At 37.0% G+C, this 27,384-nt stretch overlaps 4 protein-coding genes and 2 long non-coding RNA genes across 10 annotated transcripts; 4 read left to right on the forward strand and 2 right to left on the reverse strand.

Annotated features, from left to right (window-relative positions):
- Positions 1-719: 719 nt before the first annotated feature.
- On the forward strand, positions 720-4,123 carry LOC125204185 (protein TONNEAU 1a-like). 3 transcript variants are annotated; one of them, XR_007173512.2, is made up of 9 exons: positions 720-960; positions 1,805-1,937; positions 2,059-2,147; positions 2,240-2,362; positions 2,643-2,776; positions 2,869-2,894; positions 2,976-3,132; positions 3,227-3,336; positions 3,838-4,123. XR_007173512.2 is itself a non-coding variant. In XM_048102760.2 (8 exons), the coding sequence occupies exons 1-8, from the start codon at positions 874-876 to the stop codon at positions 3,267-3,269; spliced, it is 792 nt and encodes a 263-aa protein (XP_047958717.1). In that variant the 5' UTR covers positions 720-873; the 3' UTR covers positions 3,270-3,564. The 3 variants fall into 3 exon arrangements, 1 of the variants encoding a protein (XP_047958717.1); XR_007173511.2 differs by having other exon boundaries at positions 3,227-3,331; XM_048102760.2 differs by lacking the exon at positions 3,838-4,123 and having other exon boundaries at positions 3,227-3,564.
- A 500-nt stretch (positions 4,124-4,623) lies between these two features.
- LOC125201824 (Ypt/Rab-GAP domain of gyp1p superfamily protein) lies at positions 4,624-10,768 on the reverse strand. Of its 2 annotated transcripts, none has more exons than XM_048100081.2 (18): positions 10,615-10,768; positions 10,221-10,402; positions 9,526-9,595; positions 8,867-9,406; positions 8,605-8,778; positions 8,394-8,507; positions 8,225-8,283; positions 7,954-8,072; positions 7,760-7,852; positions 7,556-7,639; positions 7,020-7,420; positions 6,703-6,764; positions 6,233-6,302; positions 5,971-6,051; positions 5,766-5,867; positions 5,438-5,562; positions 5,167-5,269; positions 4,624-4,915 (listed from the first exon to the last, which is right to left on the reverse strand). In XM_048100081.2, exons 2-18 carry the CDS (start codon positions 10,286-10,288, stop codon positions 4,823-4,825), a joined length of 2,358 nt encoding a protein of 785 aa, XP_047956038.1. In that variant the 5' UTR covers positions 10,289-10,402; positions 10,615-10,768; the 3' UTR covers positions 4,624-4,822. The 2 variants fall into 2 exon arrangements, 1 of the variants encoding a protein (XP_047956038.1); XR_007172986.2 differs by having other exon boundaries at positions 4,899-4,915; positions 5,420-5,562.
- Positions 10,769-11,700: 932 nt separating this feature from the next.
- On the forward strand, positions 11,701-16,661 carry LOC125201212 (CDP-diacylglycerol--glycerol-3-phosphate 3-phosphatidyltransferase 2-like). 2 transcript variants are annotated; one of them, XM_048099229.2, is made up of 11 exons: positions 11,701-12,294; positions 12,885-12,982; positions 13,064-13,114; positions 13,468-13,581; positions 14,410-14,466; positions 14,561-14,646; positions 14,742-15,118; positions 15,259-15,317; positions 15,450-15,821; positions 15,887-16,011; positions 16,334-16,661. In XM_048099229.2, the coding sequence occupies exons 1-7, from the start codon at positions 11,817-11,819 to the stop codon at positions 14,860-14,862; spliced, it is 1,005 nt and encodes a 334-aa protein (XP_047955186.1). In that variant the 5' UTR covers positions 11,701-11,816; the 3' UTR covers positions 14,863-15,118; positions 15,259-15,317; positions 15,450-15,821; positions 15,887-16,011; positions 16,334-16,661. The 2 variants fall into 2 exon arrangements, with proteins under 2 accessions (XP_047955186.1, XP_047955185.1); XM_048099228.2 differs by having other exon boundaries at positions 15,686-15,821.
- LOC125201213 (uncharacterized) lies at positions 15,531-16,334 on the reverse strand. The gene is made up of 2 exons (XR_016135838.1): positions 16,238-16,334; positions 15,531-16,143 (listed from the first exon to the last, which is right to left on the reverse strand). It is a non-coding gene; the product is annotated as an uncharacterized LOC125201213 (long non-coding RNA).
- A 2,934-nt stretch (positions 16,662-19,595) lies between the features above and the next one.
- Positions 19,596-20,523, forward strand: LOC125212213 (uncharacterized). Its single transcript, XR_016135066.1, has 3 exons — positions 19,596-19,736; positions 20,092-20,280; positions 20,428-20,523. It is a non-coding gene; the product is annotated as an uncharacterized LOC125212213 (long non-coding RNA).
- A 2,486-nt stretch (positions 20,524-23,009) lies between these two features.
- On the forward strand, positions 23,010-27,319 carry LOC125216065 (CDP-diacylglycerol--glycerol-3-phosphate 3-phosphatidyltransferase 2-like). Its single transcript, XM_048117713.2, has 8 exons — positions 23,010-23,570; positions 24,228-24,325; positions 24,407-24,457; positions 24,810-24,923; positions 26,297-26,353; positions 26,448-26,533; positions 26,634-27,020; positions 27,161-27,319. Exons 1-7 carry the CDS (start codon positions 23,093-23,095, stop codon positions 26,752-26,754), a joined length of 1,005 nt encoding a protein of 334 aa, XP_047973670.1. The 5' UTR covers positions 23,010-23,092; the 3' UTR covers positions 26,755-27,020; positions 27,161-27,319.
- Positions 27,320-27,384: the final 65 nt, after the last annotated feature.

Raw genomic sequence — 27,384 nt, forward strand, 5'->3', positions numbered from 1 at the left:
AGCAGTATTTTTTTCTGTTTGAGTGCAGTTAGATCATATTCTTTTTTTATTATTCTATAATAATTGAATTATTTTTTAAATAAAAATATTAACATTTTTAATCTGTTTTGCTTTATTATTTCTTTTTAATAATTTTTTATTTTTTTTCTCTTCTTAACTTGATAAACACTTTTTTCCTTAAATCTTGTGCTTAAAATTGATACGTAATTATAATGGGACGAAAGGAATACCAACCACTCGATTGTCCTACCCTATTTGATATGTAATCAAGTTTTCTCTTTATATTCATCCCAAACCAATCACAGTTAGCAAACTTTATCTATGACAACCTAACCACTCAACTGTAGCATTTTATAAAGTCATAAATATAGTGCATTATATATTCTTTAAACATTAGAATGATTTATAACAAAATAAAATACAAAATCACACATTATAACTTGTTGAGGAACAATGCATTATACGCATGTTCATAAAATAATTCATGTGATAAATAGTTTATTCAATCAAGAGCTATCATATAAATGAGTTTTATAAACATTACAAATATAAAATTATATGCTGAAACACATGAAAAATGATGTAAGCAGTGATGAAGTCAATAATATTTTCTTTTTGTCTAATGAAGTCGCACACCTGAGACGCGATTTATACGTAGGAAAACAACTTTCAAAATTTCCTTAATTGGTTTGAGTTATTAATTCTCGACAACGCTATTGAAGATTATACGAAATTCCAAACTAAAGCAATTTCAAAAAATCCAGCGTCATTAAATTTCCGACAGCATTCAACAATCTATATAGGTCCCTGAAAATTTTCGGTAGCTGAGGATTAAATTCTTGAAATTTTTGGGGAAAATTTGAAAATTTTAGAATGGACGATTACACGAGAGAAATGATGGATTTAAAAACCCTGGTTACTCGCACATTGGAGAAGAAGGGCGTTCTCGCCAAGATCCGTGTTAGCATCGATACCCTCGTTGATATCATTCCCATTTGCTGCGATGATGTTTCTCAATCGTGATGTGTTTGGGTGCTTTTTTTTGAATTGATTTGTTTGTTTGTGTCTGTGTTCAATTGTTGTGTGAATGGACTAATTGGATCGCGTGATTTTCGATTTGCAGTTTGTAGATAAGATGAGTTGGAGTGTTTTTTAGATTAATCTGTGTTTAATTGGTAGTAGTTGTTGGTTAGCTCCAGATTTGAGCTGATTGGAGAACTGAAGATATGACCTTTTTTGTAGTTTTTGTGGTAATTGCAATTGGGACTTTTTATCCGCTTGTTGTAGAAATGTTACTTTGTCGTAGCTTTCGACTTCCTTTGATGGACAATCGGTGAATGTGTGGTGTTTCGTAGCTAGCTTGTTTCTGTGAAGGTTATTATTGGATTTAATATGTTACGATTCAATGTTGATGGAGTGGGGTTTGATGAATTGTAATGATATTTATCAGAAGAATTTTTGGAGTTATCGATCTGCCTAACAAGTGAATACGTGTCTATGTGTGTGTGTGCCTGTGCCTGTATGTTTTCTCGAGTCTACCTAAGAAGGAAATATGAACCTATGCTTGTATGGGTGTGTGTGCTCATGTATAACATGTTTTCTCGGGCTAATATGTTTTCAATCTACCGAACAAGTAGTTATGCACCTGTGTGTGTGTTGTGCTCGTGCCTAATATGTTTTCACTCGGCCTAACAAGTAAATATGTGCATATATATGTGTGCGTGTGTGTGTCCTCATGCCTAATACGAAGGGATTCACCTTTATGTATGGCTCGTTAAGGTATGCTGAAATAGTTTTCTTGTAGGCTGAGCTTAGAGCTAGTGTGTTTGAAGCGATCGAAGAGGAAGATCAAGTAATTGAGAAAGAAGATGGATTGCCTCCTGCACTATTGGGTAGCTGCAATGATCGTGCTAAGCAGCTTCATAACTCACCTTCAGGTAGTTTTTGTTGCGACTGCCAGATTTTGATTTTCTTTCTTCACGATTGATCTATGGATTCACGTGGTTTACAAATCAATAGGATAATAACTTATACCATGTAATATGATTTCATTTTCAGGGAGGCTTCTAACTGCTTTAATATGTGAATATCTCGATTGGTCTCAGTTAAACCACACATTAAAAGTTTACTTGCCAGAGAGTAATATGGTATTTTCTTGTTACTTTTATTACCTGATGCTTCACCGTGTGGTTTATTCGTTTACGATTGCTGTTTGTTGGTCTTTTGCTTTTGATTTCAGCCAAAAGATTCCTGGAAATCCGAGCTAAAAGATTTCAGCAGCAAGAATGGCTATGACTTGAACCGGCATGGAGATAGTGGGCCTTTGCTTTTGGACGTTCTTGAGGGCTTCTTGAAGTTCGAGGTACGGTGGTTGAATTTAGAGCTAAACGAATACACAAAGTTTATGTATCCAGAAAATGTGCTATGCCGGTTTTGGCAGCATGTGTAAAATAGGATTAAACTGGTATTCAAATCTATGGCTTCTCGAGTACTGAAAATGTGTAGGCCAAATATGATTCTCAAAATACGAACTAAGTGACCTGTTTGGATTTGCTCCACCGCGAGTTTATGGATATCTGTTTCTTTTGCTTTCCTTCTCTCCTTGGAATGAATTAGCTATTGTTTAGTGCATCTCCATGTAGAATCTGTCTCAAGGAAGAGGTGCGAATAGGAGATCGACCGCTTCAGATTCTGAATCTCTATCAAACTTGGAAGCACGCAACGCTAGGAGACCTTCACCACCAGCAGTTGCTGTGGGTATACCTCAACTAGGAAGGTTAACGATCAGTTTCAATTCCAATTTCTTCCTTTTATCTTCGATTTTTTTGTTGCTGGTCTGTAATTTTTCGTAAAAATGGCTCCTTGCAGGCATAGTGCTGCTTCACAATCATCTGGTAAATAGTAAAGAATTTAAAGTTGGTTCGACAATGCCAATTGTAGCTGTTTTCCTCATATCTAATCAGTCTACATTTCAGATCGGAGAGCTGGATCATCTGCGTCAGGCTACCGGAGAGATGAATATAATCGGAGGTATGAAAATGATGGACATTCTGAAGATGTCATCCGTGCTTCTGCTGCGTTAGAGAATCTGCAATTGGAGAGAAATGCTCGTCGTGGGACCACATCTTGGAGGTTTGTTTCGTTAGAAGTGAAAAGAAATTCATTTTACAGCATAAAGATTTGCAAAAATGAAGGAATGATCTCAATCTTGTTTTGTGAATTGTAGGCGTGGAGGAGATGATATGTCCGAAGACGATAGCACTGGATAGACGTGGGTTATGTGGATTCGTTGATCCACGTTCATTTCAGCCTTGCAACGGCACTAGTTCATGTAAGGTCAAATCTGCCCCTCTGCATTTCACATTCGAACAATTAAGCTAAGGCTTCTCATGTATTCTCCTCATTCCCGTTCACGCCTTTATCTTGGTTCGTCTCTACTTTTCGCCATTCTCCCGTTGTATCATACCCTAGCCCGAAAACGAATTGCCTATAGGGTTGTAAAGATTTGACAACCTAACATTATTTTGAAAGTCTAGATTATATTTGGCTGTTTGCACTGCTGAAGATACTACCTCTGTTTCTTCAAGAGTTGTTTCATGTTTGTGTATGCGACTGTAGAATTCGATCAATGTAAACAACGGAGATAGGCCGTGGTGTGGTTAGATGATTTGTTTTAGAGTAGAGGTCAATTTTGGTCCTAAACATATGGCTAAAATACGAAATTGGTCTAAAACATTTACTTTTTGAAAATCGAGTCATAAACAAATGGAAATTTAGTCGGAGTCGTCCTTTTTTGATGGAACCGTCAAAATCTAACGATCAGGCATCGTCGTGCAGGATGTCCAAGGGCCACGACCGTTATATTTTGACGGTTCCGTCGAAAAAGGACTACTCTGATGACATTTCTATTTGTTGGGACTCGATTTTCAAAAGGTGAATGTTTTGGACTAATTTCGTATTTTGGCCATATGTTTAAGACCAAAATTAACCATTACTCTTTGTTTTATGTACAATTCAATGGTCCATATCTGTTTTTTGAGTTGCAAAACGCACACCCCACATAAGCACTAGGTGGCTCGAACTCTCGACTTATTGATTAAGGTGGTGTTTTTATCAATTATAAGATGTGTTATGTCATGAAATTTAATTTACCGTCCACTCTCGCTTAACATTGTTTGTTTTGTTACATTTAGTTGATTCTAATACTTTAAAATTATTATTGACATCATTACTTTATAAATTACTCCCTCCGTCCCAAAAAAAAAATGTCACTTGTGGGACGGCACAAGATTTTAGGAGGTTTTGTTTTGTATGTTAAATGGAGAGAGAGAAAATATAATTTTTATATTCATGTGAGAGAATTTTTTCTAAAAAGGGAAATGTGACATCTTTTGTGGGACAAACTAAATAGGAAAGTGTAACATCTTTTGTGGAACGGAGGGAGTACATAAAATCAAAGCGCAATTTTATTTATTTAAAATTATTAAAAATGAAAATCATATTTTAATAGTTATGTAATTTAACAATTAATGATTTCAACACTAATTTGAAGTATTTGAGTTAAATAAATGAGTAAAAGTAAACAAATAGTGCTAATGTAGCCTAAATAAGAACAATGCTAAATTGCACATCAAATGCTACTTATACTTCTCTCTCACTAAAATCAATATCATCAATGAAATAACAGACAAAAACTTCAAAAATATTACCACATTCTCTTTACTAAAAAGAACATATACTCAAATAGCACAACATAACTACACAGCCAAAGAGGGGAATCTGGTTCCATTTCTTTTCGAGCCGCCTTCCAACTACACGTCTCCTACACCGGGACCTCAGCCTGCACGTCACTCACACTCTTCTCTTCGTTTGGGAGCTTCGCATCGTTTTGCTCCTCAAGACTCGCCGGTTTCTCCTGTTTCATTCAACCTTTACTTTCAAGAAAACCAACACAGCATTCTTCACCCAAATTTGTTTTGTCAGAGCATACTAATCTATTTCTTATCAAAGATATGTCAATTTTGAGTTGGGATTTCAACAACAAATATGATTAATGCAAGCAAACATGACTGCGCCTACAGGCAACGAGCACACGGGTCATAGCAGGAAGTTCTCGTCTTAGGATTGCTAGGATTTCTTGCAAGAGACGAATCAGAATCCACTAACCTTGTTCTTGTCTCGCCATCCTAATCCGAATGGTCTGGCTAGCAAACTGATCTTTCTTGCCGGCACATCTTGTGAAGGTTCTTGATTACTTTGCTGGGTCGATCTTAATCAGAACATGTAAAAGAATGCAGATTAGGCTCGAGAATTAATGGTAGGGCAACACGAAAAGGGGGATGGGCAAAAGTATTAGACGCCAAGAATACAAAAAAACCAGACTATAGAGAGAAATTGGCAAGAAAAATATGATCGCTACCGAGGGGATTTTCGTTACCGAGGGGAAGACATCGCTTTGGTTTGCCCAGACTGGTACTGCAGTGTAGCTTCGAGCATGGATTCTGCCATAACTGCCCTCTGTTCCATCTCGGCCAAGGCGAGAGCCGCCTGTTCGCACTTCGCCTGCACGTACTCATTGCATTAGTACAGCAGAAACTCGATAGAACAAGAAAATTGGAGTTAAATTAGAGAAAAAACAACACAAATTATTCAAGTGATGTGAATAAAATCAAATCTTGTGAGTTATATGCGCGTTTGATAAATGTGGCACGTTGTCATGGATGAAAAAGAAAATCGGCATGCTGCAAATCTGAATTATCACTAACCTCAAGCACTTGAGCTGCGTATCTCTGGGCAGCTGCGTCTTGCTCAGCATATATGCGAGCATCTTCTGTCACCTTCTGCGCTTGTTCAACCCTCATTAAAATCTGTGAACAGAAAACAGAGATGGATACATCAATTCCTGTGGAGAAGAAACCATACCCATCAAGTGCTGTAGGAAATTATGCTAAATATATCGATATGTCTTACCTGAAGCATGGCGTTCTCTTGTTCATGCTTTTCAACTAGGGCGCTCCGCAGCTCAGACAACTCTCGCTGCATCTTTTCAACCTAAAACCCCAACATAGATGCTCAGCCAATTAGGTTGAGTTGTTTAAGGAAATTTCAAGAATAAGATGTTGGCTTAAAGAAAGGTTTTTCAAGTGGGAAAATTGGCGCGCACGCACACGCAGTATAATTTTATATTTATTCTTTCAAGTTAACAGCATAGCACATCAAGCTTCGTAGTTACCTTAGCACTCAATTGTCGACGATTATCCTGCTTAACCATCTCCATCAGTGCTATTTCGAGCTCTTCTGCTCTGCATATAGAAAAGGGAAACATGAGAATATAGCGTGTGCACGTTTTTATCTCCTTTAGTGAACTAAGAAATCCCATATTTTAAGAATTTGTGTTTACTCAAACTTAATCACGGCTGACATACTTTGGCACGAATCTATGGTTAAACACACACACGTTCTTTAATTAAATGAAATGACGTGGTCGAGATGCAAAACACACGAATGCAGTTCAGAAAAGACAAATATCCGAGAAGAGAAGTGTAGCCCGGTCTCAATATTCAAAGACACTATATCCCCTGAAAATAAAAGTGAGCCGCACAGGTTGGAAGAATGTGCACGATCATAGAGGGGGCTGGTCTAAGGCAAAGTTTCTGTATCGACAAGGGATTAGGACTTTAAAAGCTATAGAGTAGGGTGCACCTGAGTTCAGCTGACCGTTTTTCCTCAATCAGCTTGCACTGCTCGACCTTGAGCCATACTACCTGAATAAAATTATTTCATAGAAAGTTACACGAGCTGTTTGATATGACATACTGTATACATTTGTCTCTAAGCTCGTAAAAACAACTTCATAACTTTCAAAATGTTGGAACCAACAAAACAACAAAAAATCAAAAGGAGGTAAAGAAACTAAGCTTTATCGATTAAAAATACAACTAAAGTGAGAAAACACCTAAAAAATACTAAAATGCGTAAAAGAAACTTATAGAAAGATAGGCGAAACAAAATATAGCTACCTGCTCCTGAAGATCTTTAGCAGGATCCATCTCCACATCACCGTTCACGAAAAGCTCATCCCCATCAGCAGGTGAACCATCCAAGTGCGACACATCACCGTTCGGTCCTTCTGGTTTGTCAGTTCTTATGATTGAACCTGCGTCCTGCTTGAAACTATACAACTTTGACGACAGACACTGAGAATCCCTCCAAACTCTCATGCCCTTTGACCTTTCTTCCAACGCAGCTATAACAGTTGGCCGATGCTTATTTCTTAGTTCTTGTAGTCTTTCCTCAATAACGTTTTGGTAACCCGAGCAAGCTGTCAAGACAAGTTGACTGCTGTCGAAAGTGGAGCCAGCTAGTGACTGAAGAAGCGTGACTGCGTCTCCAGCATCCTTTGTTGTAACTAATGCAGGTCCTGCAGAAAGCTAAAGATAAGTTTGGTTCATAAGCCCAAAAGCACAGCATCTTGATGTACTATTACATATGAGATTCAGAGGGCAGATATTATGTTCGTATCGGATATAAATAAAATGGCATTGCTGGCCAGTACCATATAGCTCCATCAACGCAAGTGCTGTGCGGAATAGCATTACACGGTTTCCTTGGAAGAGGATCACATCCCAGACTCTAAGAACTGAGAAGCAGATCGAGTTAATCAGTTTTATCGACTTAGAATCTGAATAAACAAATGGCTAGAACTAGAGTTATAGCACATCGCTTTGAACATTGGAAAAGTTTTTTTCAAGATTCTCACCACTTTCCCATGGAAGCATATTCATATATATTGTGAGGAACCACGGGGCAGTCACCCACGCCACCTGCACTCCCAGGTAATCCAGATGGTTTACTGTGGTAAATACAAAGTTAATAACAATCAGAGAAATTGACGGCCACTAGAAGTCTTGTTAGGAAAGGTCGTGTATTAGAAACGTTGTCAAAGAAACCAACCCAATTTCGGGAACTTTTCACGGACCAACTCCTCAAGAACAAGCTGATCAACCTGAGATTCTACCATTTCTTCAGAGTAATAGCCGTCAAAATAATCATCTAGAAGTCCCACTAAGGCCCTGGAATAAGCAATTTATTAGGTTTCTAGCGGGAACAAATACGTTTTTGTGCGGCCAAATTTAATTACATAATACAATAATTTACATAGTCAAAATATAGCGTTCCACAAGGGTTTGAAATATAACAGAACTGTAACAGGATTTCAACCCACCAAAAGGCATTTTCCTCCGACATTAAAAGCAATAACAAGCCCGCGAAAAAATTCATTGCCTGCATACAACAGATAATGCAATAAGGTTAAAATATCGCGCATGCATGTACTTTGGCATTATTAGTTATCATGTAAATGGCATAAAAAGAACTCTTTATAATAGGCGTACCTGGCAGTAACCAACAGAGGGATTATGGCGGGCATATGCTGTGAGTAAACGCCTTAAAGCATTTCTACCGTCCTCGTCTAGAGCAGGGTGACCAGGAAAAGTTCGAGGTAAATCCTGCGTGCATAAAGTTGGATTACTAGATGGAATTGAATTTAAGGAATATAGGTTTATAGAAGTAAACTGCCACCAGAACTCAAGAAAAATGAATGACCTTTTCAATCTGGCCTCTCCATTTTTCAGATATTACTACATTCTCTAGATTTGAGTCGTGATTCTTGTCCTTTAGTCGACTGCTCTTAGTTTCTGTGTTAGTGTCTGAAGCAAGCAGATTTTGATAGTAATTCTCCACCCGCCGTGCTCTTACACCAACAAAGGCTTGCCACAGCTGTAATTTTCAGTGAAAACAAATGATTAAAGATTTTAGAATGCACAAATCGAAAGAGAAAAAAATTTGGATGTCAGCTTTTTGTTACCTCTCCCCTCAAAGCCATCGGAACGCCCCCTTGAACGAGACATTCAAGCTCTTCCTTCCAAGGAGGTGGAGCTTCTGAATGAGCAGCATGGCTGGGAATCTCTGGAGCCGAATCTGATTCTGATCCTGATCTCTCCACATCATAGAACTCTTCCTCGGAGTCTTCTTCAGGTGCTCCTTTTCCAGGTCTTGTCTCATCAATGGATTGAAGTGGCTTCTTTGCAGCAAGATCAGACTGGCTTTTATTGAAACTCACTTTCTTTTTCACACGAGAGCTCATGAAGTCCTCTATGGCACATAGAGATGATCTAATCTCGGTCCACGTTTGTACTCTATGAACTTTTCCATCCTTTTCAGATCGCAATTCCGAATTTTCCTCATTAAAAATATTTGGCTTAGTCTGGTTGCCATCAGAATCAGGCACGTTATTTTGACTATCATCAGCGTTTATGTCGGTCGATTTATTTACAGGCAACTGTCCAGACCCTGATTGCCTTTCCAAAAAGTCCTTCCACCTATCCGACCTCTCCTCCTCTTCTTCCTAAATAAAAAAAAATATGAATTAATGCCAACTCCGATTGGTATGCTTCCAAGATAACACAAAAGGATGAATTTAAGCTACAAACCAATGATTTAACAGCGAAGATAGGAAAACCAAACCTTGTATATATTAGCATATTCCCGATATCTTTGCAAGTGCTGAGGTCTCACTGCAAACCCATAAGCATCCCTGTATATGCAATTTTCCAAAATCAAACACAGTACAACAAAAAGTTAACAAGATTTATCCAGATATCGGGCCTCCATCGCCCTTCAACATAAATTATGTTTCGAACAAACAGACTTGGGGAGTATCTCCCACACAACATATAAATTCTTTCTTGGATACATAATAAAGAAAGAATCAAATCCAAACCACAAATATTCATACAGTTTTGAATCAGCAACCATTACTTCTCCACATGCCCATTTCACATTTCATATACAACATCAAAACAAGACTCCATTTTTCCTTTTTTGCATTCAAATTTGCAACTAAGCAGATATTAATATTACTACGGTTGTTTTTAATCTCAGTAAAGGCCCTAAATTTGGTTCAAAGCATCAGGATCCATTGCTAAGAAAATGTGGGCAGATTCAGTCCTCCTTGACAAAAAAGCAATCATTCAAGAAAACACCCAAATCCCATGTACATCTAATTGTCGGCAGAATCAACGCAACAAAACAATAAAAAACTAAAAAATGCTGCAGAAAAATGTGAACTACAGATTGACACTAAAGCAACTGAACAAAACAAAACAACACAGCTTTGCAAAAAATCCCAAAAATGAGCTACATGCTAAAAAACACAATACCTCTTATGCTCAAGAGGAACAGGATTCAGCACCGCCGCCGCCGCCGCCGCCGCCCCTTTGGCCTTCATTCCCGGTGCCGGAAAAAACAAAACCGATTTCAACCGCAAAGATCGGTGCTTTTCTCGTCAAAAACAAATGGGTCTCCCTATTTTGACGAGCTCGATCTATGCAATCAATAATTGCTGCAGCAGAGTAAACCAAATTAAAACAGTCAAAACAAATTTGAAAGTGAGTCCTCCCTCTCTTGACCAAGACACATAGTATATCTAGCTAGCTATGGAGTAGGGGGAATTAGTGTGTGTGTGTGTGTGCTGTGTGAAAAATCGCGGAGATTAATAATGGCATGATGGGTTCGTGGGGTCCATAATCATCACATGGAAAAGCGCGAGATTACCGTCGCATGAGGGAAAAATGGCGATTGCCGATTGCTTTAGCGCGACTTTCGCGGGATTAGCAGAGGAGGAGGAGTGAATTTGCAGGCAGAAGTTGAATCAGAGATCTGAATTTGGGCAAAATTTGCTCATTGCTTCGAACTGTGAAAATATAAGTGGTCATGTTCATGGATATATAGTTTACTCCATTTTGCTTCAAATGTTATTTGGTTTAAATTTTGTTTAATAATTTTATATCCAAAATTATTAATGTCATCTCAATTTAGGCTAGACTATTTTACTCCATATTTATAAAAAGTTTAGAATAAGCATGGTTTGCTTATTGTTAATTTAACTTTTGAGAAATAAAATGAGTCGAAACATTGAATTTGTTCTAAATTTGAATGGAGTTATATTTATGACATACAATTACCTCTATCACGACCAAATGTAGCTACAAAATTTCACAATCCATGTGTAATTTAGAATTGGGATATATTGGTCCCTGAAACATGAACTTTGGCTAAATTTTAGTATTTCTCGTGAACTTTAAAATTGGTCTACCATATTAAAAACTTTGCATTTTGTTTTTTATTTTCCGTGACAGTTAAATTACTATACCCGACTAACTTACATTCGTATTTTTATCCTACTTGGAACTACTAGATTAACGTGGTTTTTTACGTAATTTTTATCCTACTTACCAAGAACTTAAATGGTGGTCTATAATATCGTAAATATTTCACGATTGCCCATGCAGAATTAGTTTTTCTCTTTATTTGAGTTGAAATGGGATATAACAAACAAAATGCAAAGTTTGTGATATTATATACCAATTTAAAAGTTCGTGTGAAATACCAAAATTTGATCAAAGTTTATGATTTTAAGGACCAATATCCCTTTAAAATTTGCGAATTTGTTTACATAGTCGAGAAGTTCAACTATATCCTAAATCACATTATGATTACAAAAATATGCAATTTTGAAATTTGATCAATCATTGTTACCATATTTAAATTCGGGTAAAAAGCGGTCATTTGTCAATTTCCTAATAATTAAGCGCCAAAATGCAAATAATAAAAGTTACTAAAACAGAAGCCAATCCATGATTGCCTAATCTCCTTCTCCACCTGGCCCTGCGATGCTAATGTAAGCGCCCTCCACGCTAACTTGAGCCGCCCGCGCGCATTTTAATCCACACCCACCAAACCACCATCATCAAATCATGCCAAGCGCTCTCAAATTCACAAATTTCTTCATTCTCCACGCCCATAAACCCTACAGATTGAAATTCGCCAATTTATCCTCTCCCTCCCACGCCGCCGCCGCCGCCGCCGTCGATTCAACGAATATCCCGCGGCTCAGCTATCTCTCCAGCTGGCGATGCAGGGCAATAACCCTATTCCACACCCCCTCGCGCGTTAGCCCCGCCCCCAAATTCTCCCACGCCCAGAATCTCTGCTTCTACACATCCGATTCGGGGAAATGCGGCCATTTTGATCGCGGCAGGAGCGATAATTTGGGGACTCCAATGGGGGGCGCTGTTGATGGAAAGGTGGAGACCGAAACTCGCGAAGAATCAGATTTGCCGACGCCGCCGCTGAGCCACGACGAGAAATCGCCGCGAAAGTCGACGAAATTGCTCACGTTGCCTACGATCCTGACGATCGGCCGCGTCGCTGCCATACCGATTATCGTTTACAGTATGTGCTTAAATTTATGATTTTGATTGCAAATGTGTCCGAAGATGAAGGTGGAATTTTTATAATTGAGCAAAATTGACAATGTTGTGCGTTCGGTTTCAGCAGTTGTACCTTTTACCTTGATTATTGCCTTGCAAACTGTTGTATTTGATGTTAAATGTTTATTTTTTGCACCATTGATGCATGAAGACATTAATTATGTATGTATGTTTACATGAAAGATCTGTGCATTTTTTGCTGTTACCGCAATTCCAAATTAAATATGATTCCTAGTTCTGCCTCGTTACTGTTGAGGTAGAATTTCATGTGAATCTGACTTATTGAAGCAGCCTTCAATGTTGAGAGCTGGTTTTGAATTTGAATTGTATTCAAATCTGTGGTGAATGTTTTATAGTGTGTGATAAGTGCATGAAAAGGAAAAAAATCGATTGAAATTGCTCTACTTTACCAAGAAAGGAGATCAATGCAGTTGTGCTTATGCATATGGCTTCTTTACAGCTGCATCTGTTTTGTATAATTGCCACTATTTGGTACGGCCATTTTTATCGGTAGTGTTCACTAAATTGACATGCTAGTTTCTTTTTTGCTAGCTTTTTATGTCGAAAGTTGGTGGGGACCATCAGCAACTGTAGGAATTTTTGTCGCAGCTGCCACTACCGATTGGCTTGATGGATTTCTCGCGCGAAAGGTGCTGGCTTTTCAACCTTTAAGTTGTATCTCTATTTTTTTTTATTTCCTGAATTACATTGCGGCAATTTTGGTGTAACAGATGAAATTGGGTACTCCATTTGGGGCATTTTTGGATCCGGTGGCTGATAAGGTGACAACCCATACTCCATGTATTTGCCTGAGTATAAATGCTAGAATGATGCGTTTAGTTCAGTGTTTGTACAAAAGAAGTGAGGATTTATAACGTGAAGAGGTGGTGGCGTGGAGGAAAAAAACTTTTTTTGGGTGATATATGTTGGGGTAATCAAGCAAAAAAACTTGAGTAGTAGGATACTCTATAGTCTATACATCTCTGAACTCCAAAAATGGAACTTCATATGAAGGGTGCAGTGATGTCAAACTTCTTCTTTGTTTTCTTTTTTTCCTAGAAAAAAAAACTTTTAAAAATTGCTGTGAAGCTAATGCGAGGGAACCTTATAGAGTTGTCATTTTCAATGTATGCAGCTCATGGTTGCTACTACCTTGATCTTGTTGTGCACTAAGCCCCTTGATGCTGGTATATTTGGCCATGGACCATGGCTATTGACTGTGCCTGCAACTGCCATAATCTGTAGAGAGGTAACATCTCGAATATCTGTTTCCTTAATTGCTATTTCAGCTGATTGGCCGAGATCCTTAATCCTTATGCTATAATTTCAAGTACGATTGGACCTCAGGATTAAGATATTTTAAGGTGGGGAATTGCACAGTTGGTAAGTGTTGGAGCATGTATTTACACCCAATCCCTCTTGGTTATTCTTTTGCATTCTCCAGAACTGCACTGTCCATTTAGTTAAAGCTTAATATTGAATCCATATCAAACTTCCCTCTGCGTTGGAGATGATTTACTCAATTTCACAAGGTCATCCATCATGCTATGGCCTGTGGAATCTATATCCAGCTTTTGTCCTGGAATTTGTTGTAGATATAGAGTCCTAGATTGATAATATCAAAGTAAAAAGGGGGGTCTACCCAATTGCATAATGGTTTTCCCATTTTAGATTATGAAACGAAAATTGTATGAATAATAGGATCTGATGCTCATTTCCTTTATAGTGTTAAATAATTCAAGTTGGTGTAATTTTTCGTGTAAAACACATCTATTACGAAGATAAATAAAATGACACAGGCGTCAAGCAGAATTGATTGCTTCATATATCTACTAGTTTGGCTTTTACAAATAATCCCTGAATATGTGACGTTTTGGTCAACCTTAAAAACTTCTTGCAAATTATGTGTTAAACTGTCTGGTTATATCTTTTATCGTTAGTTTGAGAATTAGTCGAAAGCTGAAATATTATCTTCTTTCTAGATTGATGGAACTCAATATTTACTTAGTCTTTAATTATTCGGCTAATAACATATTCTCATGCATTAACAAGTCTCTCAAAATCATTACCTTTGTAGATAACCATGTCGGCAGTTAGGGAATGGGCTGCTTCTCGTGACAAAAAGCTTTTACAGGTTGGTATCTTAAGCAAAATAACTTTTGAGTTGCAAATGTATTAAACTCGTTTACCCTCTTTTCTAATGCATAAAGCTCTCTCTCCCCTCTCAGGCTGTTGCAGTTAATAACTTGGGAAAATGGAAAACTGCCACACAGATGAGTGCATTGACTATCCTTTTGGCTGCTGGAGATGCAAGGTCTTCTTTTCATCTTTTTTATTTGATACAATTTTCATGTACATACTCCACACTCGTCTAATACATCTCTCATTCTCTTCTTTTTCTCTCTGCAGCTTTGTAGGGGACGGAACTCTTGTTTCTTCGGGGGTAGTGTTACTCTATATTTCCGCCTGGCTCTCCTTATGGTCAATGGCAGTTTATATCAAAAAGATATGGCGAGTGCTAATACTATAGTGCTGTTAACCATTCGAGGTTAGTGCAGAGTCACCCCCTGCTATATAGAGGTAGAACTACATAGGTATAGACTATAGACGGCTATTGGAGGTTCTTCAGCCTAACTCGATTGAAGAGAAAAAATGAGCTTTACATATTCGGTTGAAGACTCCTCTGCTCTAGGATTTTCTTTCCTCGATGACCTAAAAACGTCGACCAACAATGCGTGCTACTCCAAGCCCAAAACCTCTGGCAACGATTTCCTGCGAAACACCCGGTATAGATGCTCGTTTTTTCGGTTGTTATTTTGTTGATATTATACGTTGTTTTGGTTGTTGCTAGTGATTGCATTTGGTTCGTTGAAACTTGCCTTTCTTGCTTAAATTCAGTAGCTAAATGTCTATTTTTTGCAAACAGTTAGGTGGTGGCTGATTTTTAGAGCAAGGAAGACAAGTTTGTTGGTTCTTCTAAGATCTGTAAGATAAACATATTGCATTTTTTTTCTTCTTTTTTTCTTGTTTGCTGTAGTATGAAGTATAAATATTGTTATGTGATGCATATTCTTCTATTTTCAAATGTTGATTGATTTTCTATTTCTATTTAACTAGAAGAAGATTGATCAAAAGAAGCAGAAAGTCTATATCATGATAGAAGTAGAACAGTAACAGTAACTACTACAGAAAGAAGTATAAAAGAATTTCCTCTGTTTCATATGCCAGTCAGCTAAAATATGCTCTGAGTCATTTGCCAAGAATATGTATTACTATCAAGTTTGTAGAAAGGGAAATGTCAATTCAATAGTGATTTCCTAAAACTACTCATATTTCACCCCAAACTTTTCAAGTTCGCTGTCTCTATCCGGGCTGCTGCTCTTTTCATAATATATTGCGGAGAGATGGTTGCTGCTTGTGCCGGCGCTGACTCGATTGTGATCTAGGAAAAGAACAACAGCCAAGATGTTGTCATGGTTCGAACTCTGTGTAAGTTTCTTCAGCTCCTTATACATCAAAGCTTTTTTTACCAATTTCATGGCGATTCCCTGCAGGAAATGAAACACAGGAACTTGTTGGTGCAAAATATATGAATATGAACGAAATCAAGGGTGGGGTGTAGAAATCTTACCCTTCGCGATAATTTTCTCACCATAGCAACTGCTTCTTCATTTTTAAGGTATCTCCATAGCTCAGAAGATCCAAATATTATGAATTTGTCCTCTGGTAGAAGCTCATCTTGGAAGAGTGTAGGGGCATGCAAAATGCCTGTCTTCTTGTTAAGATACATATCAATAACTGATCTTTTTGTCTATATATACACATATGCATGAATATTAGCTGTCTAACTTGTTTATGGAGGAAAGTAGTAACTAAATTTAATGATATTGAGTTGAAATCCTCACCGGAATGAGGCCTTTGGCAAGCGATTTATCACTGTAGTGCAGAATGCTGTGATCCATTGGATGCATTAGTTCTAACTCTTCCCTTGGAAACTGCAGAATGGGGTGTTCGCCTGCCAGTAATGGGATGGCTTGGATGTGCGGTGTGAGCCTAGCCCATCGTTCCAGGATCAATCGAACGCGTCCTTTGGGCCTGACGAGTCGCCCCAAGACCACCTTAGCATCTCCAGCATTTGCAATGTATATCTGTCCTAAGATGATGATGGCCACCATACAGCAGGACTCTGCTTTGGCTGCCGACTTGTCCTTATCTTGCATGCGATACTTCTTATCTAACTGCGACAGGGATTCGTCCAAAATGTTTGCTGACATTTCTGTAACTTTCGACATTGAACCTGATGTAAGTAAAAAAAGATGGTTGGGATTAGCATTTCTATGAGTGTATCTTAATTCACACAGAATCGACTAGTAATTCACAGTCAAACCACCTGTTCCTTTTATAAAGTTTTAAAAAAAGACTGAAATCATTTCCAGTCTTGAACTATTCCAATAAAACATACTCCTATATAAGAGAGTAACAGGATTGTACAGATGCTAAAACAAGAACTTACTTTTCATAATTTTGAAAAAATGGTCTTTAGCAAACTCGGCAGCGTGAGTACCACCATGACCGTCATAGATGCCCACGAATGTGCCATAAGGGCCGAATTGATGCGTTCCCATTAGCCCTGACTCAGACTGGCTGTAGCCTTCTGAAATAATATTGGATTTAGCAGCCGCGGTAGAGATCTCCCCCCATTGATGGTTCTTCAACGGAAGTTCATCATAGTGATTGTTGTCCACCGTTCGCTTGAACCATGTGGTCGGCTTGCACCAGTTGGGCAACATCATTATCCTCCATAAGCCAACTACATCACAATATGCATTAAATCAGCAAACGACATTCAATCCACAGAAACATACAATATTATTTGAGTTTTCTCCCAAAACATCACAATCCAAAACACAAGAAGTTTCAGCTGAATAAGTAAAATGCAGAAAATCACCAATATATAATTTTATCCAAGAAAAAAAAACACTACATATTCTAATCAAGTTTCCTCCCAAAGCCAAAAAAATCAGCTGCGGAAGTAGCCATTCCCCTCATCCCGGAACTAGTAATAAACCAAAAACACGGACGTAGAGGAACGCGTACAAGATCATGGGGGAAACTTTCGAACTATCATTATTGATCTAAACCACACACAAAATATGCAAAAACGCAGACGGCTTGAAAATGCTGGCCAACATACTCTCCCTATTGCGTTATCCTACCTAAAGCCCACAATATACAGAAATTCAGCAAACCACATTCAATCCAAAAACACATACTGATATTATTGAATTTCCTCCCAAAACTATCACAATCCAAGAAAAATACAACATATTCGAATCAAGTTTCCTCCCAAAACCAAAAAAATCAGCTGCGGAAGTAGCCATTCCCCTCATCCCGGAGCTAGTAATAAACCAAAAACACAGACGCAGAGGAACTCGTACAAGATCGTGGGGGAAACTTTTGAACTATTATTATTGATGTAAACCACACACAAAATATGCAAAAAATTTCCATCACAATCTCAAAGAAAACACATGCGCAAAACAAGAATTAATCAGTTGCTTGATTCAATTAAACAATATAGTAAAATCGCAGAAATGTACCTGGAATCAGTAGAGAGAGGGAAGAGTATGCGCCTTCTTCGTCTTCCTTCTTCCTTTTCTTGTTTGCGGAAACACTAATGCGGGAAAAGATTGATCAAGAGAGAGAAAGCTAGCGTGTAACCAACTTTCAAATTATTTTTTACATTCTGCCCCCTTTTAATCTGGAATTTCTTTTTTCGCCCCAAAAAGCCGTTATTTTACCCCGCTTCACTATTCACTTTTTGAAAATTCATTCACGCACATAAAATAAATAAATTAATTAATCTTGTTTTGTGTCTCTAATTATTATTACCACTTTCTAGTAAAATACTAGAAATTGGTTTGCGCTTTTCATATTATATATAGAGAGAGAGAGCACACGTAAAAAAATAAACTAATCATATTTTATGTTTAAATTTGAACATAAAAAAATGAATTGGTCATACGTAAAAAAAGTGAATTAATCCAGAAGTAAATATATTTCTTTTGCGTTTTCTCTTAAAACGACTCGCAATTTGATCAACCCAGAAGTAAATCCACATTAATAAATTCTAATCCATGCACGTAAGAATTAAGTCTATAAGCTAACTAATGGTGGGTTATAATTTAACGTTCATGAACCAAATTTTAGTTTAAAATCTTTAAAAATATATTCCATACATCCACAAAAAATTATCTTATTTGTGGAAAATACGTGTTTTGATAAAAAAAATGATAAAGTAAAAGAGGGGAATAGAAAAAGATGGTAAAGTAAGAGAAATAGGTAAAGTATAGAGAGATTAGAAAAAGTGGGGAAAGTATGAAATAGAAACATTCCATTTTTAGAAATAATATTATTTTTGTGGACATCCCAAAATAGCAAAATGAGATTATTTTTCGTGGACGGAATGAGTATAATTATACATGTAAATTTATTTACATTTAGTAGTAGAGTAGTTTTATAGATCCCCACTATCTCTTTTGTGTTCCATATAACTATAAACCAAATCTCGACAGTTAGATCAAACAGTGGAAGGTTGCTATTAACTTTTCAAATTTTCAAACGTATTAGTTCACATTTGATTTATTTAAAGTAAACAGTAATAAAATTAACTAAAACGTCTGTGAAATGACTTGTGTTTTCAAAATCCATAACATCAAGACAACATGCACTATGCCCCAAAAAATACTCCAATATTATGAATATGTACGCGTGTTAAATTCATTGTGCAATCAGTTGATCATTTGCAAACCCAAATAATTTAAAATGAACTAATTCTATAAGACTTTTTCGATATCATAGAATTGGACATGTAGAATTGGAAATAGAATTTAAGCCTTCAATCCCAAATCCAAATTAATTTGTATACTCCGTTTAATAAATTTTTAGTTATGCTAGTATATATGCACACACATCTATATATAAAAGAAACAATAATAGTGTGTATTTGGATTAATTGAATAACAAATCCTACTACTACTTACTTTCTAATTTAAAATTTAAAAATTTAATATAAGCTCCAATTTGAGTAATTCTAAAAAATAATTGTAAAACCACACAAAAATAATAATATTTTTATATTATAATCCCAATTAATTAGTTGATAGTGAAGCTATTTTAGGGGATAGTTTGTTATGGATAGGAACTATGGTTTGGGTCGTAATCCCAGTAGCACTGGAACAGATCAACAATTAGGTCGATAAGAAGAGATTCAACAATTTATTTATTGAAAGTTGAGCAGAAGGAGGAGTGTGTATTTGTATTGAATATCATCATTGATCAACGATGGGATCCTGGTTTTCCTGCGATTGTGGGTCCATATATAATTACAGCTATGCTACAGAGGTTTTAAGCACTTGTCTCAATCTCATCACAAACATATCTCCTCGCTGTGTTGTACTTATATTGAATTGCATACTTATATTGAATTGCAATGCATCGTACTCTTTCCGTCTATGAAAAATAGACAAGATTGTGAATGGAAATATAATTGGTAAAGTAAGAGAGAGGAGGGGAAAAGGTTGTAAAATGAGTGATAGTGAATTGTGGGGTCCATATTTAGAATGATGCGTAGTGTTAGTATTGGTTGAAAACTTTCCTTTTTGAACTTAGTCTACTTTTTGTGGGACCAAAATGACAAAACTTGTCTATATTTCGTGGACAGATGGAGTATCGTAATAGTGAATGAATTGTATTACAGACCTTAGATTGGAGAACAAAGTCGAGCTTTTGTGGGGTGTATTACCGCCATGGCCCTATGCCTTATGGTGTTAAGGTAGTCCGAAATGCCACGGAGCAAGACGAAGACGAAGACCAAGAGTTGCGAATGGACACCAATTTTGATTGCTACTGTTGTGCAACTACTACAACACTCACCCTGCTTAAACGGGTACACTAGCTACACACTTCTTCATAACTGGATTTTGGTAATATTTCAATTTCAATTCCAATTCCAATTCCAGTTCCATCATCAAACACACATGCCTCAACAATATACTACTCCCGACTAGGCTTGAGATTATTTAGTATTTTATAGGGTGAATATCTTATAACTACACAAATTGGGAACTCGGGAGCTATATTAGGGACGAGAGACGAGAATAATGCATTGATTCCAGTGCACTTGACTTTGAATCTTAAGCCTCACCCCCTTCCTGCAGGTACCTACTGTAGTTTTTGTGTAGTGAATGAATTTAGTGATCAAATGTATCTTTCTAACTATACAATCTTCAACCACTACTATTTAGTTATGTTAATCTATATTTTTCAGCCCGAAAATGCCAGGTTGAGCCTGAGGTGGACAAGGACCCTCCCAAGCTCTCCGCGCCTTTTATCTCCCACAGACGCATCACTAATGCAGACGAGTTTGTAGTGTTAGCAACAGGCGGGGTAACTAACTAACGTCTCATTTTCCAGACATTGTTTACTATGTACTAGGAGTACACTACATTTTGTTTGCACAACAGGTTTGGGAGGTGCTCACGAAAAGGGATGTGGTAAATATAGTGGACACTTGCCCAGGACGCTGGGGTGCAGCTCAAGCAGTAGTGGACGCAGTAGTTAGAAAATGGAGGTATAGGTATCCAACTTCAATGGTTGATGATTGTGCAGTGGCCTGCCTCTTCCTAAACAGTTTAACACGACACCCATCTCCCCAACCGCATGTTGTGACGAATAAGAAGACCAACGGGATAAATATACTTCCGTTGGGAAAGAAAAAGAGAGATTGAGGTAAGGATACTCCACATAGGAGCTTTGATCCACAACACCAATATGATTCTCCATTTCTTGCTACTACTATTGCTGTTTTTTAATAACTTTTTTATTTTTTATTTTCGACCATTTTAATGTTTCGACTTATTTAGAGTAATGTCTTTTTGAGAAAAGATATGCTGCATAATTAAAATGGGCGTATTATGAGCGATTAATCCCACGCGGTCTAGTTTCCTAAAATTTAGATTTCTATCTAACAAAAACACAATTTTCTTTTTTATCTCCATGACAGCAATGTAATTAATTTTCTCTTTATCTTTCCTTTATGGATTTTCTTCCTCGCGTTCTTAAGTTTCTTCCTGCTACCATAACATCAACTTCTTCTTCCTAACATTCTCTTTCTTTCACCTAAATTACACCATTTCTTAGTTAGTTTTTTATCTTTCACCTAAATTACTACCATTTTCAATTTTTAATTATCGAATTTTTAGCTCTGGTTTGTTTTCCCCACTTTAAAGACTAAGTAGAAAACATGTAGTCCAACACCAAATATTAGAATTTTAAGCATATATGAGCAAGGACAATTAATGCTAAAAAACTAACCTCAAACTAGCACTTCTCGAGAGAAAAGATACGAAAACTATTACTAAAAACCTAGGAGAAATATGTACAAGAAGAAAAGATACGAAAACTAAACAAATAAAAAAAGAAAGATATTAGAGAAAATTAATGATATTGTTGACATGGAGATAAACAAAAGAGAATTTTAATTTTGTTAACAGACATCTAAATTTTAGGAAACTAGCCTACATGAAATTAGTCGCTCACAATATGCTCATATTAATTATGCACCAGATCTTTTCTCATGTTTTTTTTTAATATAACGCTGTATTTATTTTATTCTTTTGTCTATATAATACAACAACTATTCGGATGGGAAATTAAATTAGTTACTGTATACGCCAACTATTTGATTTTTTGATGACAAAGTGAATATAGATAATTGTAATTTTTATTTATTATCTATTTTATTATATTTATTAGGAATCGATATAAAAAAAATTATAATATATTAAACCAAGTATTCACTAGGGTATATAACTCATCCAATATTGAAACGCACAACGTTGTACGTTCACATTATTGACGAAAACAATTAACTTACTAATTTCAAGATTTCAAACAAATTTACGAAATTATGCCAATTTCATCTAATGCGATTCGAGTAACCAAATCTCTTGAATTTTCCTCACATTATTTAATACCGTGAACGGATAAAAAAATTCACCTAACTTTATCTCGCAAATAATAACTTTGGCCCAAAATTCTTAGTGGAAACGTGCAATGGCTAAAATTTTAATTTACCAACTTTTACAAGCATTGTTGTATGTTAGCTCACAATTAAAATTAAATTTCATATGCCTAACACTATCAACCTATGTTTGACAAGCCACAGTGTTCTCTTATTTACACTATAAATTTTGGTGATTTATATTTTATTCGCTACATGTTTATCATTTTTGGATATCCCCATTTTAAAAAATCTGATTAAAATATTTCATAAATAATACTAATAGGCTCCATATTCCAATTTCGGTGATTTATATTTTATTCGCCACATGGGTTTACAATTTTTGGAAGTTCCACTTTAAAGATTCCGATTGAAATATTCCATATATAATATTAATAGGCCATACTCCATTATCTGTAATTTAATACTCTCTCTGTTCTATAGTAGATGTCACACTTTCCTTTTTAATTTGTCTCACAGAAGATGTTACATTTTATCTTTTAAAAAAAGTTCCCTCACATCAATTGTATAACATCTCCTCTCGTGCCGTCTCCCTAGTGTGACATCTACTATGGGACATAGGAGTAAAGACGGAAGCCATGATTGCCAATCTCCTTCTCCACCTGGCCCTGCGATGCTAAAATAAGCCGCCCGCGCGCATTTTAATCCATACCCACCAAACCACCATCATCAAATCATGCCAAGCGCTCTCAAACTCACAAATTTCTTCATTCTCCACGCCCATAAACCCTACAGATTGAAATTCGCCAATTTATCCTCTCCCTCCCACGCCGCCGCAGCCGTCGCCGTCGATTCAAGGAATATCCCGCGGCTCAGCTATCTCTCCAGCTGGCGATGCAGGACAACAACCCTATTCCACACCCCTTCGCGCGTTAGCCCCGCCCCCAAATTCTCCCACGGCCAGAATCTCTGCCTCTACACATCCGATTCCGGGAAATACGGCCATTTTGATCGCGGCAGGAGCGGTAATTTGGGGACTCCAATGGGGGGCGCTGTTGATGGAAAGGTGGAGACCGAAACTCGCGAGGAATCAGATTTGCCGACGCCGCCGCTGAGCCACGGCGAGAAATCGCCGCGAAAGTCATCGAAATTGCTCACGTTGCCTACGATCCTGACGATCGGCCGCGTCGCTGCCATACCGATTATCGTTTACAGTATGTGCTTAAATTTATGATTTTGATTGCAAATGTGTCCGATGATGAAGGTGGAATTTTTATAATTGAGTAAAATTGACAATGTTGTGCGCTCGGTTTCAGCAGTTGTACCTTTTACCTTGATTATTACCTATAATTGACAAAATTGACAAGGTGGAATTAATTGAGCAGATGTTAAATGTTTATTTTTTGCACCATTGATGCATTAAGACATTGAAGAGGAGCGCCAGCTCAAATTTTGTGCATTCATTATGTATGTATATTCACATGAGAGATCTGTGCATTTTTTGCTGTTACCGCTATTCCGAATTTAATACTATGATTCCTAGTTCTGCCTATTTACTGTTGAGGTAGAATTTCATGTGAATCGACTTATTGAAAATCTCTTTTCAGTAGCCTTCAATGTTGAGAGCTGGTTTTGAATTTGGATTGTATTCAAATCTGTGGTAAATGTTTTATGATGTGTGATAAATGCATGAAAAGGAAAAAAATCGATTGAAAGTGCTCTACTTTACCGAGAAAAGAGATCAATGCACTTGTGCTTATGCATATGGCTTCTTTACAGCTGCATCTGTTCTGTATAATTACCACTATTTGGTATGGCCATTTTTATCGGTAGTTTCACTAAATTGACATGTTAGTTTCTTTTTTTGCTAGCTTTTTATGTTGAAAGTTGGTGGGGACCGTCAGCAACTGTAGGAATTTTTGTTGCAGCTGCCACTACCGATTGGCTTGATGGATTTCTCGCTCGAAAGGTGCTGACTTTTCAACCTTTAAGTTGTATCTCTATTTTTTTTTATTTCCTGAATTACATTGCGGCATGTTTGGTGTAACAGATGAAATTGGGTACTCCTTTTGGGGCATTTTTGGATCCGGTGGCTGATAAGGTGACAACCCATACTCCATGTATTTGCCTTAGTATAAATGCTAGAATGATGCGTTTAGTTCAGTGTTTGTACAAAAGAAGTGAGGATTTATAACGTGAAGAGGTGGTGGCGTGGAGGAAAATAACTTTTTTTGGGTGATATATGTTGGGTTAATCAAGCAAAAAAACTTGAGTAGTAGGATGCTCTATAGTCTATACATCTCTGAACTCCAAAAATGGAACTTCATATGAAGGGTGCAGTGATGTCAAACTTCTTCTTTGTTTTCTTTTTTTACTAGAAAAAAAACTTTTAAAAATTGCTGCGAAGCTAATGCGAGGGAACCTTATAGAGTTGTCATTTTCAATGTATGCAGCTCATGGTTGCTACTACCTTGATCTTGTTGTGCACTAAGCCCCTTGATGCTGGTATATTTGGCCATGGACCATGGCTATTGACTGTGCCTGCAACTGCCATAATCTGTAGAGAGGTAACATCTCGAATTTCTCTTAATTGCTATTTCAGCTGATTGGCTGAGATCCTTAATCCTTATGCTATAATTTCAAGTACAATTGGACCTTAGGATTAAGATATTTTAAGGTGGGGAATTGCACAGTTGGTAAGTGTTGGAGCTTATATTTACACCCCATCCCTCTTGGTTATTCTTTTGCATTCTCCAGAACTGCACTGTCCATTTAGTTAAAGCTTAATATTGAATCCATATCAAACTTCCCTCTGCATTGTCGATGATTTACTCAATTTCACAAGGACGCCAATCATGCTATTATGGCCTGTGGAATAAATACTATCTAGAATTGCTGAGTCTTTGTTTTCCTTGCTCTTAAAGAATCTATATCCAGCTTTTGTCCTGGAATTTGTTGTAGATATAGAGTCCTAGATTGATTATATCAAAGTAAAAAGGGGGGTCTACCCAATTGCATGATGGTTTTCCCATTTTAGATTATGAAACGAAATTGTATGAATAATAGGATCTGATGCTCATTTCCTTTGTAGTGTTAAATAATTCAGGTTGGTGTAAATTGTCATGTAAAACACATCCATACGAAGATAAGTAAAATGACACAGAGACGACTAGCAGAATTGATTGCTTCATATATCTACTAGTTTGGTTTTTACAAATAATCCCTAAATATGTGACATTTTGGTCAACCTTGAAAACTTCTTGCGAATTACTCCCTCCGTTCCATAGTAGTAGAGTCATTTGGCCATTTTGGTACGTTCCATAATAGTGGAGTCATTTCTCGTTTTAGTAAAAGTCAACACTCTTCTTCTTACTTACTTTTCCCTATCTCTTACTTTATTCTCTCTACTTTTTCTTCTCTCCTACTTTATTACTACCTCTGACCCCCAAATTTTGACACACTTTGACCCGACACGGGTTTTAAGAAATGTAATGGAAAGTGAATTGAAATAGTTGGTGGGATGTGGGTCCTACTTTTAAAATATTAGTTTTATAATAAAATGTGAGTAGGAATGAGTTAGTGGAATATGGGATCCACTACCAAAAATGGTAAAAAGTGAAGTGTGTCAAAATTTGGGGGACGGACCGAAATAGTAAACTGTGTCAAAATTTGGGGGACGGAGGTAGTATCTTTTTTTAATACATTACACACATTTTTCTTAATCTCCGTGCCGAAAAAAATTGCCCCCACTAGTATGGAACGGAGGGAGTATGTGCTAAACTGCTTATATCTTTTATATTTAGTTTGATAATTAGTCGAAAGCTGAAATATTCTCTTCTTCCTTGATTGATGGAACTCAATATTTGCTTAGTCTTTAATTATTCGGTTCATCACATGTTCTCATGTATTAACAAGTCTCTCAAAATCATTACCTTTGTAGATAACCATGTCGGCAGTCAGGGAATGGGCTGCTTCTCGGGACAAAAAGCTTTTAGAGGTTGGTATCTTAAGCAACATAACTTTTGAGTTGCAAATGTATTAAACTTGTTTACTCACTTTTCTAATACATAAAGCTCTCTCTCCATTCTCAGGCTGTTGCAGTTAATAACTTGGGAAAATGGAAAACTGCAACACAGATGAGTGCATTGACCATCCTTTTGGCTGCCGGAGATGCAAGGTCTTCTTTTCATCTTTTTTCTTTGATACAATTTTCATGTAAATACTCTAACTCCACACACGTCTAATACATCTCTCATTCTCTTCTTTTCTCTCTGCAGCTTTGTAGGGGACGGAACTCTTGTTTCTTCGGGGGTAGTGTTACTCTATATTTCCGCCTGGCTCTCCTTATGGTCAATGGCAGTTTATATCAAAAAGATATGGCGAGTGCTAATACTATAGTGCTGTTAACCGTTCGAGGTTAGTGACTACTGAAACAGAGTCACCCCCTGCTATATAGAGGTAGAACTACATAGGTATAGACTATAGACGGCTATTGGAGGTTCTTCAGCCTAACTCAATTGAAGAGAAAAAATGAGCTTTACATATTCGGTTGAAGACTCCTCTGCTCTAGGATTTTCTTTCCTCGCTGACCTAAAAACGTCGACCAACAATGCGTGCTACTCCAAGCCAGAAACCTCTGGCAACGATTTCCTGCGAAACACCTGGTATGGATGCTCATTTTTTCGGTTGTTATTTTGTTGATATTATAAGTTGTTTTGGTTGTTGCTAGTGATTGCATTTGGTTCGTTGAAACTTGCCTTTCTTGCTTAAATTCAGTAGCTAAATGTCTATTTTTTGCAAACAGTTAGGTGGTGGCTGATTTTTAGAGCAAGGAAGACAAGTTTGTTGGTTCTTCTAAGATCTGTAAGATAAACATATTGCATTTTTTTTCTTCTTTTTTTCTTGTTTGCTGTAGTATGAAGTATAAATATTGTTATGTGATGCATATTCTTCTATTTTCAAATGTTGATTGATTTTCTATTTCTATTTAACTAGAAGAAGATTGATCTAAAGAAAGCAGAAAGTCAA

The sequence above is a fragment of the Salvia hispanica genome, chromosome 2, assembly GCF_029641045.1.
Source record: "Salvia hispanica isolate PSC_SH4W2 chromosome 2, Shi_PSC_v1, whole genome shotgun sequence".
Lineage (NCBI taxonomy): Eukaryota > Viridiplantae > Streptophyta > Magnoliopsida > Lamiales > Lamiaceae > Salvia > Salvia hispanica.

Coding starts and splice junctions, on each gene's coding strand:
- LOC125204185 (XM_048102760.2), top strand. CDS start 874: ATGGACGATTACACGAGAGAAATGATGGATTTAAAAACCCTGGTTACT. Junction 961..1,804: donor GCGTTCTCGCCAAGATCCGT/GTTAGCATCGAT, acceptor GTTTTCTTGTAG/GCTGAGCTTAGAGCTAGTGT. Junction 2,363..2,642: donor AGGGCTTCTTGAAGTTCGAG/GTACGGTGGTTG, acceptor ATCTCCATGTAG/AATCTGTCTCAAGGAAGAGG.
- LOC125201824 (XM_048100081.2), bottom strand. CDS start 10,288: ATGAAGGCCAAAGGGGCGGCGGCGGCGGCGGCGGCGGTGCTGAATCCT. Junction 9,407..9,525: donor AATATGCTAATATATACAAG/GTTTGGTTTTCC, acceptor TTTTTTATTTAG/GAAGAAGAGGAGGAGAGGTC. Junction 6,052..6,232: donor GTCGACAATTGAGTGCTAAG/GTAACTACGAAG, acceptor TTGGGGTTTTAG/GTTGAAAAGATGCAGCGAGA.
- LOC125216065 (XM_048117713.2), top strand. CDS start 23,093: ATGCCAAGCGCTCTCAAACTCACAAATTTCTTCATTCTCCACGCCCAT. Junction 23,571..24,227: donor CATACCGATTATCGTTTACA/GTATGTGCTTAA, acceptor TTTTTTTGCTAG/CTTTTTATGTTGAAAGTTGG. Junction 24,326..24,406: donor ATGGATTTCTCGCTCGAAAG/GTGCTGACTTTT, acceptor TTGGTGTAACAG/ATGAAATTGGGTACTCCTTT.
- LOC125201212 (XM_048099229.2), top strand. CDS start 11,817: ATGCCAAGCGCTCTCAAATTCACAAATTTCTTCATTCTCCACGCCCAT. Junction 13,115..13,467: donor TGGATCCGGTGGCTGATAAG/GTGACAACCCAT, acceptor CAATGTATGCAG/CTCATGGTTGCTACTACCTT. Junction 13,582..14,409: donor CTGCCATAATCTGTAGAGAG/GTAACATCTCGA, acceptor TTACCTTTGTAG/ATAACCATGTCGGCAGTTAG.